This window comes from Drosophila albomicans, chromosome 3 (assembly GCF_009650485.2).
Source record: "Drosophila albomicans strain 15112-1751.03 chromosome 3, ASM965048v2, whole genome shotgun sequence".
Taxonomy (NCBI): domain Eukaryota; kingdom Metazoa; phylum Arthropoda; class Insecta; order Diptera; family Drosophilidae; genus Drosophila; species Drosophila albomicans.
In genome coordinates this window covers 18285760-18299525 of record NC_047629.2, presented here as the reverse complement: position 1 = coordinate 18299525, position 13766 = coordinate 18285760, and the positions used below count along the sequence as shown (strand labels likewise).

Here is a 13766-nt window from a genome sequence, read left to right as displayed (position 1 = left end):
TTTTGTATTTTTTACGAAATTATAATTAAGTCAAGAGAGAAATTTCTCCTTGTATTATGCAAATGCTTGACAGGATTATTTGTATATTTTCAATACAGTATTTAGTAATTCAAAATTTTTTACCAATCATTTTTTATAAATTATTGTGTGATGAGCTCACATCCGAACTCTATCATGACGCAACCTGAATTCGTTATATACTATAAAGTGTTGTTTACCATTTAGCATAAATTAACGAAGCGTTATTAAAGATTTTTAAAATAATTAAAATAATTAAAAATAATAATTTTTAAAATATAAAAATCGTATAATAGTTATAGGATTCAAAATACAACTTTCTTTAATTATAATAATTATCTAATCTATGTATCACCGAATCTTGGAATTAATATGTTTATTCAAACATAATATTGATTTTATAAATAAAGCTTATATCTACATTGGAATGTTGTTATTCCGGAATGCATATTCATTATTCTGTCAAATTAATAAACTGTGAAAAAACATCGCAATTCGTTTTAAGTGAATTTAGCAAATTTTTCGAATACTTACAGTTAATTGTAGCAAAAATGTTTACTGCTACATTTCCAAGTTAACATAATATAACAAATGTAAAAATGTTATGGACCTATTTAACGTCATTGTGAGATACCCGCTACCAATTTTGATTAAAAGCAAAACAGTGTGGTATTATTCTTTAAATATACCAAATGAATGTACCGCAAAAATAATAAAAAACATTCTCAAGGCTATTTTTGGTACATATATCGATATAGTGCTACATTCAAATAATACCATAGAGTATAAAATACACCAGATTGTGGAAGATGCCTCGTTCTCGCTGTTACACTCATAATAGATATACAAAATAATTTGATGAATTATCAATATCATAATTTAAAAGTGATTTTTAATTTTTTGGTTGGAAAAATAATTATCATTATCGGTTTATAACCTTTTTGTTCAAATAAAATTTTATTCTAGTTTGTTGAAGAAAACTATAAAAATTCTCATTAAAATGCCATTTAGCATGTAACTCACAACGAATACGATCTATAGTTTAAATATCAGCGCGTTCATAGAAAACCGTAGTCCATTGAAAACTAACGAGAATGTTATTCCTCTTAATAATCTGTTTAGTGGCTGAAACGATGCAGGCACCTTTCAAATCCCTTGTATGCAATGCGATTGACAAGGACGTTGGTGAGTTCACACAATGTCGAATCAATTTAGTGGGTCGCAATAAAAAGGTTGCTAATATACACTATTTACCGAAGATAACCATCGACGACTTCGAAGTGAGTAACACTAGCATGAAAATTGTAATTCTTATTAATTTTGAATACGTTTTAGGCTGAAGGTCAATTTTATCAACGAACAAACGGCTGGCATCCGTTTCTATACAAAATCAAGTTCAATCCATGCGAATTTATGCTCAAGCCTTATAATTTTCTTGCTAAGTTGGCTTACTCCTACATTCGTAATTACACCAACTTCAACCACACATGTCCGTATCCGGTAAGTGAAATAATTTGAAATTATTTTAAAGCATTGAAGGCTTGATTAGTTGTATCTTTCTACAGGCAAACGAGTCAAACTATTACATTGAGGTCAATGAATTTCTAAGACGCTTTCCAGTGCAAAATGGTTTTTACATGGTGCAATTGACAATTGTGCGGAAGAAGAAAGTAATTCTATCGATTAATGGAACCATAGAGGTCTTTGACTATAGGAATTCCTAAGAAATACAGTTTTTTTGGCCACTGTAAAAAAGTTGTCACAAAATAAATTAAATTTGTTTTAAATGTGTTGTTTTTATTTCGCTACCCATAAGGTGGAAAAAATATTATAGGGTATCTCACAGTCGAGCACACTCGGATGTAGCTTTTTTCCTTGTTTTTGTAAACAAAACAATAGAACTTCAAGTATTTTTGTAGTCTTCTACCCATAGACATAACCGGCGTGAGGAGAAGAATATATATATTCTTGATCAACGCCAAAAGCCGTGACTATATAACCATGTACGGTGATAAAGCAACATTTTTTTTACAGTATTTCTTCTAACAATATTCCAAATACACATTTTTGTATATTTCAGTAATTATCGGTGTATAATTTGATAATTTGAATTATTATATCGCACGATTTTGCTTCAAATTAAAACAAGTAAGAAAGTTACAGTCGAGTGTGCTCGACTGTGAGATACCCGCTACCCATTTTTAATAAAGGCAAAATATTGCGGTATCATTTTCAAAATATACCGAAAATACTAAAAATACTAAAAAATATACCAAATGGTATGTTGGGTATATCGATATAGTACCTCATTCAAAATATACCATAGACGGCACAATATACCAGATTGTCAGCCAAAGCAACTAAGACCCCTAGTAAGTAGGCGTTTTTGCCCATACAAAAGTATTTCTTTAATAACTTCCACAATTTTTATCTGATAAACCAAATTTTCAGGAATCATAACTACTACAGTAATTATTGTATACACCAAAATTCACAACTCTAGCTTTAAAATTAGGCTTGTTAATCGATTTTTTTGATTTGCGGGGGCGGAAGTGGGCGTGGCAAAAATTTGAAACAAACTTGATCTGCGTGCAAACATAACAAATGCTGTCGAAAAAAAATTATAGCTCTATCTCTTATAGTCTCTGAGATCCAGTGTTTCATACGGACGGACGGACAGACGGACATGGCTATATCGTCTCGGCTGTTGACGCTGATCAAGAATATATATACTTTATAGGGACGGAGATGCCTCCTTCTACCTGTTGCATACATTTCCTGCCGGCACAAAGTTATAATACCCTTCTACCCTATGGGTAGCGGGTATAATGAGTTGCGAGTTGAGCAGACGCGATTGCAGCTCTCTTACATGTTTTCTTTAGGCTTTAACAAATCTAACAGGGTTTATTGAGGGTTATTTGTAAAATAAATAACATTTTACTTAACACATTATTAGTTTATATTTATTGGGATTGGATCGCATCCAAGTTAATTTAAACTTCATTGATCCTTGTAATCGAAATAATAAATAGATCCATTAACAGTTGCCTTTAAGATGTTGTTTACCTTCACAGATAGTCTTAAACCATACTCGCCATTGGGAATGGGAAACCGTGATCGAAGATCATCGATGTCTAGTTCAAAGTCCTTGACAACTATCGCGGATCCAGCCTTGCAATATAATGCAATTTAAAGTTCAATCTATATACACATAAAATGCATATACATACCACGAAGGGACAGGTGTGATTAAGGTTACTATAGGGTCTCAAATAGTCGACAGATATTATTGCAATAATATTATATGGTTTCTTGAAGAACCTACAAACATCCATGTCAAAAGAATATAGGAAAGGATGCCAGGCATTAGTACGCTTGAAGAATCCCACATGAGCCTATGTGATGAACATCAGTTGTGATTAAAATTCTCGTTTTATAATTAATATTATACCGCGAAATTGTTGATCACAGTTTCATGGAAATTAAAGATAACGTTTATAACGTTCCTTGTTCGACTAACAGCCTTTATCTCGCATTTACTGAAGTTACCAATTTCGGGATCCAAGCATTGGCACTTCAGACTCTTAAATTTTCCTTGTGCCTGTCAATCAAGTTGTTGATTGAGTTGAGTGAAAAGATTTTACAAATACTTACCATGAAACAAAATCCGCCTAACAAGAGCAGCAAAAAAAATAATTTAGTCATTCTAGGCTAAAGTTGTATTAGATCTGAGGCATAATATGTTTTTGGTTGCCATTTATTCAGCGACAAATTACTTTTACAATGTAAATGTACATTTAAATGAGTTTTTAATGATATCAATTAAATTTCGCCAATGTTATCATTAGTTCTCTGCGATTTGAATTTGTTGCACAAACATCAAATCACCGATCATTTCTAATGGTTTTTTAATATGATATTTTGTAGATGAGACCCTTTTATCGGATTTGTGTATTTGTTAAGCTTTTTAATACTATTCATTGCTTACAATGTGCTAGCGATTAACTAGCTAAAAGGAATATGAAAAAAAAAACCGTTATATAATTCTGCTTCTGTCGCACTGCTATTTTAATGAACACAGCTGTATCTATAAATATCTCATTATTAGTTTATATTTATTGGGATTATGTCACAACCAATAAGTAACTCTAAACTTCATTGATCCTTGTAATCGAAATGATAAATAGAGCCGTTGATCGTTGCCTTTAAGATGTTATTTACCTTAACAGATAGTCTTAAACCATACTCGCCATCGGCAATGGGAAAACGTGATCGAAAGTTATCGATATCTAGCTCAAAGTCTTTGACAATTATCGATGATCCAGCCTTGCAATATAAAGCAATTTTAAAATCTGTCTATATAGACAAAAATTGCAAATATACATACCACGAAGGGACAGGTGTGGTTTAGATTACCATATGGTCGCAGATAGGCGAATGCTACTATTGCAACAACATTATATGGTTTCTTGAAGAATCTTCAAACATCTATGTCAAAAGAATATAGGAAAGGCTGCCAACCATTCGTTCGCTTGAAGAATCCAACATGAGCCTATGTGATGAACTTCAATTGTGATTAACGCTTTCGACCAATAGTTGTGATCAATAGTTTACCGCTAAATTGGTAGTCACAGTTTGATGGAAGTTATAGATAACGTTTATAACGTTTCTTGTTCGACCAACAGCCTTTATCTCGCATTTACTGAAATTACCAGCTTCAAGATCGAGGATTTGGCACGTCAGAGTCTTAAAGTTTCCTTGTGCCTGGCAATTAAGTTTGATGTGAAAAGATTATGCAGATACGCGAAACTTACCATAAAACACAATCCGCCCATTGAGAGCAGCAAAAAAACAAATTTAGCCATTCTAAGAAAATGCTGTATTAAATCTGAGATGAAAAGTTTTTTTGATTTGCCATTTATTCAGCGGTAAATTAGTTTTATAATGTAAACATGTATTTTAAATATACATATGATATATATTTAAATGGGTTTTTAATGGTTAAATTAAACTTCGCATATGTTTCTATCATTAGTTCTCAGAGAAAAATCAAATCATTGATCGTTACTAATGTTGTTTAAATTACTTAATTTTCGACAAAAAAAAGCATTTATAGCAATTCATTTGTGATCCGTCAATTCAACGAACTCCATGATGAATTTTATATATTATATATTTTTTTGAATATCTAACTATTTCTTAAAGACGAATGAATTCTATTTGTTGTTGGCAATCTGAATTCAAAGCTCTGCTAGATAAAAAATTAGGATATGTGGAATTAACTTTGACAAAGAAGCGTACCATACGATATTAACTAAGAAAGGTCTTTAAATATGCCTACAAATAGTATTATATCATAGTCATCGCAACGCTTTCATTATAAAACAAATTACCAAAAAGCAATTTGAGACAAGTAAGAAAGCTACAGTCGAGAGTGCTCGACTGTGAGATACCCACTACCCTTTTTGAATAAAAGCAAAATATAGCGGTATTATTTTCAAAATATACCGAAAATATTACAAAATTCTAAAAGTATACCAATTAGTATATTTGGTATATCGATATAGTACCGAATTCGAAATATACCATAGACTGCACAATATACCAGATTGTCAGCCAAAGCAACTAAGACCCCTAGTAAATAGGCGTTTTTGCCCATACAAAAGTATTTCTTTAATAACTTCCACAATTTTTATCTGATCGCAATCAAATTTTCAGGAATCATGAATACTATTGTTATTGTTGTATTCGCAGCTCTAGCTTTAAAATTACGCTTGTTTTTCGATTTTTGTTGATTTGCGTGGGCGGATGAGGGCGTGGCAAAAATTTGAAACAAACTTGATCTCTTATAGTCTCTGAGATCCAGTGTTTCATACGGACAGACAGACGGACATGGCTAGATCTGTTGATGCTGATCACGAATATATATACTTTATATATTTCCTGCCTACACAAAGTTATAATACCCTTCTACCCTATGGGTAGCGGGTATAAGTATGATAAATTCAGTCATTATAGCTATCAATCATTGCTGTGAAAACTTTTTGATATTTCTTTTTAATGTATGAAAACTATTTTTTAAAATAAATAAGAAACCTAAAAACTCAGCTGTGAACAAATTGAATACATTTTCTAAAAAAAAAAAGTTCAATTTCTAAACAAAAATGTCTAATCCTCAAACGGTTTGGTTTGTTGTGCGCACTGTGAAAGAACTCAGTGTTTATTCACATCATTCACTTTGTGTGCACTCATTAGGAGCAGATTGCAAATCAGGGCAGGACAAATATTGTCCTGGCAAAAGTATGCAACAAAAAGTTGCAAATTCCTAACTAAAGCAAAGAACTTGCGGCACAATAATCAAAATGATGGAAAATGCACTGCAGCCAAAAACGAAAGAAAAATGAGTGGTGAGGGCGTTAAACAGATTAACACTGTGGTGGGCGTGGCAGTTGACAATTAGACACTGTGTTATCCAATTAGTCACCTACAAGGCAAAACTCTCTTTGTAGTTTTCTCTATGTGTCAGTGTGCCCCTCAGTGTGTGTGGGTGAGTGTGTGTGTGTGTGTGAATGTGTGTGTGAAGTGGTGCCAGGCGCCGGGCCCATCATATTTTGCAATTTAACTCAACAGAAACAAAAAGAAAACTAACAAGAGAAAGAAGCTCGTTCGCACTGTTTGCCCTTTTTCTTTTTCCCATTTTTTCCCCAGTTTTCTAGATTTCTTTTTCGTTTTTTTTTTTTTTTTTTTTTGAACACTGGGCTCAAGTTTCATAACAACGGAAATGCAAAAGTTTTTGCACAACGGCCGAAAAACAAAGCGCCAACTTTTTTCTCTTGGCAATTATGTGCTTGAAAAAAGAAGCGCCCGAAATAATGATAATGAAGCAAGCCAAAGGATTTGCAAGAATATCAACAAAAAAAAAAAAAACAGAAATAAAAACATGAAAAAATAAAAAACAAATGTGAAAAAGTTTCAGCTTTATTTTTTACCATTCATTTTTTTTCAATTTTTTTCTTTGCTCACATGACGGCACATGCATGCGAAAGTATCTATGAGATACTTTTTGGTCGACTCCAACTCCGACTCGATTTGTGTGAGCTTTGTAGGGGTCGAACCTGTGCCGCTGTTGGTAATTTGTTTAATTTGCTTACCTTCAACAAAAAAAAGTTCAGATAAGCGCAAGCTAGCATTGACTGACTACAAAATACCCCCTAAAAATTGATTTTATAAATATTCAAAAATTTAAATTGAATCTAAATATTAAGATAAGATAAACCGAAGATATTCAAAACTAAATTTGACCTTTTTTTGAATTAATAAAAATAATTATTAACATATCGATATTCAAATTTTAATATTTTTTCCCAAGATTAAAAAGGAAAGACTTCATATTTCAATAATAATTATAAGTACATAAGATCTATGTAGAACATTGAATACTTTAAAGTTTATATTTACTTAAACAACAAATAAAGATATAAAAGGAAATATATTTTCTTAAATCTGTTTTAAGGAAAAAATATTTCTTCTTTTAGATATAATATATAAATATATCATCATTTATTGTTAAAGCGAAAGTAAAAATTCGTCACAAAAAACCAATAAAATATTTCTAAAATGGAAACTTTTATATAAACATTAAACTCTTCAACCTACATGAAACACTTCTTTCTCCTACTGTTGACATTGTCGATATACCCAATATACCCTTTAAAATATAGTCTTTCAAAGAAATAGAAAAAGTGCAAGAGTGAGCGAATTTTTGGGTGTATTTTTTTGTTTTTTTATTTTTTTGAAGGTTGGCATTGGGCGCCTTTTAGCTAATGGCTTCGTTGACTCTGATAAACAGCAAACAGACAACAAAAACAAGAGGCGAAAATAAGCAAAGGAATAACAAAAGCATCAGTCAGTCAAAACACAACTAAAACTACAACTAAATTAAAATATTTTAAATTTTAGCCAAAGTTTTATCAATAAAATGCAAGCGTGCAAAAGTCTACTGAGTCAGTTTGCATTTGTTAGCTGCAAGTTAGATAAGTATCTTTCGGATGTCTGCATTTTCCACACGCTTACACACCACAGTTTATATGGGAGTGTGTGTGTGTGTAGTTGTGTATTTGCAATATGCATATGTATATGTGAGGGAAAAAGACTCAATAAGCGACCCGAGGCATAGCAATTGAAACATCAGCAATACTCAAGTTGCAATATGCCGACAGCTGAACAGCAGTTTTTGGCCACTTGACACCCACACAATCTTCTTGGCCATAACTTAAATCTGGCTTAAAAATCACTTAGCAGCAGTCAGGCATCTATTCGGTCTTCCCCCTACGAAAACGAAGCATATTTCAATGTGTCAGCAGAAAAAAAATATGTGGCCAAAAAACAAAGACACTAAAAGGCGACACAACTTCCTCTGGTTGTCTCTTTCTACACTCTTTATCTCTCTTTTCATTCCTCTGCCTTTCGTACTCCAAATCGAGTGCAATAATCAACACTTCACACAGACAGTTGGACAAGCATACGAATAACTCTAGATTTGTCGCACATTTTATCTTCAACTATTGACAACAACAACAGCAATAATAATAGAACTCGATTTGCCATTTCTGTAGACATCAGCAAATTCCATTCGCCCGAAGCAAGTTCTCGCTACGTGCAACGTATTTGAACTCCAACTCAAGTTGCCACTTGGCTAATCTACAGCGACAATCTTCAATCTCCACGGACTTCGTAATAAACCTTGCTAAATGCGTGGGCATATTTTGCAGCTGCAAGTGTTTAAATGATTGAAATGCATAAACAATCTTCAAAGATTATTGTTTTGAGTATGAAAGTGTGTTCAGAATTAAAGGCTGAGCAATAAAGAATTCTTTTTTTTTCCATTTCCATCTAGCTTTATAAACGTTATATACTATAAAAGTATATTAACGAATTTCAGAAATATATATTCCCTAAAAATATATAAAATATTTTATGAAGGTAACACAAAAATACTTCTTGAAAATAAGCGCAGCATAATGCATAAATACCCAGCTTTTCTATTAGAATTAAGCGCGAATCAAGTGGCAAAAATGTGGCAAAAACCTCGCTTACTATCTAAAGAGAAAAAAACATGTACCAAAACATTTTTTTATGTTAGGTAAAGATAAATCTTCTAGCTCTGGATTAGCACTTTAATTAAAGGTAAGAAAGATTTTGGAATTATTTTTCTGTTTTTAAAATAATGCCAAAAATTAACGAATGCGCACTCAAACCAAAAAATTAACGATTTTATATATTTTAATTATTTATATTTATCGTAAAATCAATCTAGAGCTATAAGAATAACCTTTACTTATTTTTTAAAATAATTCAATTTTTGTTTTCACTGTAAAAAGAGTCGCACGCAAAAAATTCCCATTCCCTGAAAATTAACCATTTAAATTTTCCCAAGAATCAAATATAAAATATTTAATAGTATATATAGCACACAAATATTTGCAGTTCCTTAAAATAACCACAGCCTAAATAAAATAAATGTTTGCCCAAGATATTCATGAACCAGAATTTAGTTAAAATCACATTATTTAAAGATACTCTTAACTGATAAAAATCATTTCCAAGAAATTTATTTAAAGCAAACGTTCTACATTTGGATCGCTATGTTTTCCCTCTTTCTCTCTCTCCCTCACTCTCTTTCTCATTCTCTTCTATTCTTGTAGAGCATCTCAAAGAGTGCACTTGGCAAAAGTTTTCGTTCAAGTTTCAATTGGATCAGATATTATATTGAAAGACTTGAGCACTTTACGCCTAAATGAACTAATTTGTTCTTGTTACACGTTGCTTACACGAAACACTCGCAATCGAATCGCAATCGAGTGTCTGAGGAATTCGCTGGCTTCGCTACGGACTTTGGTCGAACTGGCAACTCGAAAAGAACGCTAACTAATGAACATAGATGGGGCAAGAACAACAACAACAATAACAACAGTGACAACAACAACAACCTTGACAACAACAAATATGTTTTCGTTAGCTTGCAACAAGCAAACGAAGGCCAAGCAAGCAAAGGAGCAGCCAATTGAGCCGCGAAGCTCACCCCAGAGAGTTCTTCGATAGAAACACTACAATAACGACTATTAATGTTGAAAGGAGGTTAAATGATAGGCAGTGGGATACCCTTTAAAAATTGTAATTTTAAGATAACAGAATTACTCTTAAGTTTTAATTTTAATTTAATGAAAATCACTTTTTCATTTTTGACTGCTCATGATCTAATTTAAAATAGATAACAAATAAATAGTTGACTTTAAGATGAATAGTTAAATAAATAAATTCTGAATAATTATACATTTAACTGCAAATCTTTTAGCATTAAATGAAGACACATGATTTCACATTTCGTATAATTGCAATGCAATTTGTTAGTACAATGAATTTGTGCAAGAAATATTTTTATTTTAATTGCAATTTGCAGAAAATTTCATAGATGGATGTAGAAATATCTACATTAAAAATTTTAACATGTGTACATATATATATTAAATTTATATTTGATTGTCAAATATTTTAAAACCTTAAAAATTCATCAAACAAAAAAACAAATTAAATATATATTACATAAATAAAATACATATGATATATAGTTCATTTGTTTTTTGACGAATTTTTAAGGTTTTTTAATTTAATTTGATAATAAAATTTCATAGATTTAAACTGACGAATGAATGTCATTCATTTAAATAGTTTTTGGAACTGAATGGACTAAAAAAAAGCCAGTCATTTAAACAAAAACCGAAACTTAGCTTACTTGACCAACAGTTCCCTCAATGTGTATGCCCTTCATAGACTCTCCGTGTTTACAGGGCACATTACAAATGCTGGCAAGTGTGAAAATCAATGAGCCCCCAACGCAGCGACGCGTTCACAGCTGGCCACAGCACTGGAATGCTCTGTAAAACGGGCAACAGAGAGAACAGACAACGACCAAGAAGAAATCCGGCCGGAGGCAAGTTTATTCGGATTTAATTGAATAATTGTTAGGCTGGCCACGTACGCGACTTGGTCGAAAGGAAAGCGCGCGCTCGTTTGCCTCAATCAGTTGCGCCTTTAAAGCGACGCCTCAAAGTAGGCAACAAAAAATGGGGAACAAAAATTGAACAACTCAAGGCTGCAAGCAGTTGCCACCTGCTGACAGCCGATTTATGCGATGCATCTGAAATGCAAAGGTCCCCTCAAAAAAAACAACAATGAATGCTTAGACTTACCGCTCCCAAGTGGCACATTCGTTTGTTGTTGCATTGTCGCTTGTGGCGTCTGCTGTTGTTCCATTGCCGTTGCCGTTGTTGTTGCTGATGTTGTGGCAACTTTATTTGCTGGCGTTGATGTTGCCGTTGCTGCTGCTGCCGTTGTTGTTGTGGTTGCTGTTGTTGCTACTGACGTTGTTGTGGCCGTTGTTGTCAGCTGCTTGTTGTTGTTGCTGTTGTTAACGCTCTTGCTCAACCGCAGTATGGTTGTTGTGCCCGCTGCGGCAGCTGTGGCTGCTGTGGCACCCGTTGGCGACTTCAACTTGTGCAACGTGGCAGCTACCGCCTTGGACACCTTAGCGTTGCGTGTCACATTCAACACATGTTGCTGCTGCTGCTGTTGTTGCTGCTGTGTTCCATTGTGATTCTTGTTGCTGTTGCTACTGTTCGGAGGTGGCGGCGGCGGTGGCGATGTGGCCATGGCTGTGCTTGAGCTTGTGGTTGTGGAATTGCGTATGACCAGAATGGATTGTGATTTCTCCAAACGCTTGAGCGTCTGCAGCACAAACGGTGACTTGCTGTCGCAGTTGCTCTCCGAGCTGAGACTACGCGAGGCCTGCAAAACGAAATGTGGTTAATAATTGTAAGGAAAAGAGTGACAAATTGATCTTACATGTTTCAGCATAAAGGGACGCTCAATCAGCTTGTTGTTGACGTTGCCATTGAGCTTGGTTGTCGCCGTGTTCTGAGCCTTGAGCACACTCTCCAGCTGGCTGGCATTGATGGGCGTCTGCAGCAGTATCGTATTGGACTCCTTGCCACTGCTGGCGACTATGGAAATGCTGCTCGAGCTGTTGATGCTGTTGCTGCTCGTTTGCACGATGGTCTTGCGTGCCACAGTTGTTGTTGTCGGCAGCTGATTGAGCGTTATGGCAGTGGCCTTATCCTGTTGCTGCTGTTGCTGTTGCTGCTGCTCGCTGAGCAGGCTAAGTATGTCCTGCTTGTTCTGTATGATGATCTGGCCATTTTCATTGCGTGTGCCACGCAACAATATAATGTTGCTGGCACTCTGCTTCTGTTGCTGTTGTTGGTGCTGATGATGTTGTTGCATGGCCTCGATCTTGAGTTTGGCAGCGCGTAAACTTGTCGTTTTCGTCGTTTTGCTGTTTGTTGTGGCATCGACCTCATTGCTGAGACTCAGCTTGCCGCTGCTCTGCGATTTGATCAGGCTCAAACGGCTCAAACCATTCTTTGTGTTGGCTGCAAAGAGAAGAGAACTTATCAGCATACATAACTCACAATCGACAAGCTGTGGACTATAGAAAAGATGCATTTAAAACGTGGCGCAGATTTATGGCCATAACTGGGCATTGTCAACACATCATCATCAACATTAGAAATATGACAAAGTGTTGTTTGCGTCGAGATGATCAGAAGAGCGAACGCGTTACGTATACGTCACGTTGCACACATGCCTAGCTGGCTGGCGGTCAGTGGTTTAGACGGGACCATTTTGTGTGTGTGTGTGTGTGTGTGAGTTGGGCCCAACAATGAGAGTAAATGGGGTTATAGCGCGGAGGGTTGTCAGAGTGCTAAATCAAGCGAAAGACGACATGTTTATGGCACACACACTACGACGACGACGACGACAACAACAGCGACTAGAGGACTAGAGAGGACTACTTAGCTGGGGCCCCAAAACGCAATAAAAGTGCAACAAAACAAACAGCGCGACGACAGCTAAGGCAAGGTGACGAGGGGAAGCGAAGGGAAGGGCAAGGAGCAAGAGCAGGAGGGGGTTTGCTGGCGGCCAAAAGTGTCAGGCAGGCAGGCAGGCAGGCTGCATGCGTTGCCAAATATAGACTCCAAGGCTGAAGGCGACACGAAACAAAAGTGAGCGCCGGAAACATTTAAACGTAGCTAAACACTTGGCCGGCAAACTGACACACACACACACATACACAAACATGTGCATACACTCGCCTTCCTCCTTCGACCTGCAACACTCTCAACGCCCTCTGTTTGTTTTCAAAATGTGCGGGTCATAATTAGCCACTGCTGCTGCTGCTTCTGGCCGTCTGTGACCATGTGGCCAAATAGATATATGTGTGTGTGTGTGCATACATATGTATATATGTGTATCTAAGCATGTGTGAGTGTGCGAAAAGGTCGCCAAAGCAAAACAATCAGGCAGCGGAGTCTCAGAGTACGAGTACGAGTCAAAGCTGAGCTGAACTGAACTGAGCTGAGCGTCCGTTCATTCAGGCACACATACTTCATTGTAATGTATGGCAGGACACACAGGACGATAGGCCTAACAAACAACAATAACCAGCAAGACTAACAACAACTTTAACAACAACAATAACAACAACAGTCAAGTAACAACAGAGAAGAACCCTGACAATGTTCGCGTAACACATAAAACACTTCTCAGGGGAAAAAAGGGCACCGCGGGGTCAGCTAAAGGGGCAGGGACAGGGACAGGCAAAGGGATAGCGAAGCAGGGTCAGAAGCAAG

At 35.4% G+C, this 13766-nt stretch overlaps 1 protein-coding gene across 8 annotated transcripts in view; it reads right to left on the bottom strand.

The window, feature by feature from the left end:
• The window catches only part of LOC117568181 (uncharacterized), a 62757-nt gene that overhangs the window by 46710 nt on the left and 2281 nt on the right, over nt 1-13766 (bottom strand). For all 8 annotated transcript variants that reach the window (XM_034248624.2, XM_034248620.2, XM_034248621.2 and 5 more), the window contains exons 2-3: nt 11920-12506; nt 11268-11862 (exon numbers count right to left, since the gene is read on the bottom strand). In XM_034248624.2, coding sequence (XP_034104515.2) covers nt 11268-11862; nt 11920-12357 — 1033 coding nt within the window. In that variant the 5' untranslated portion in view covers nt 12358-12506. The remainder of the gene's footprint in view (nt 1-11267; nt 11863-11919; nt 12507-13766) is intronic.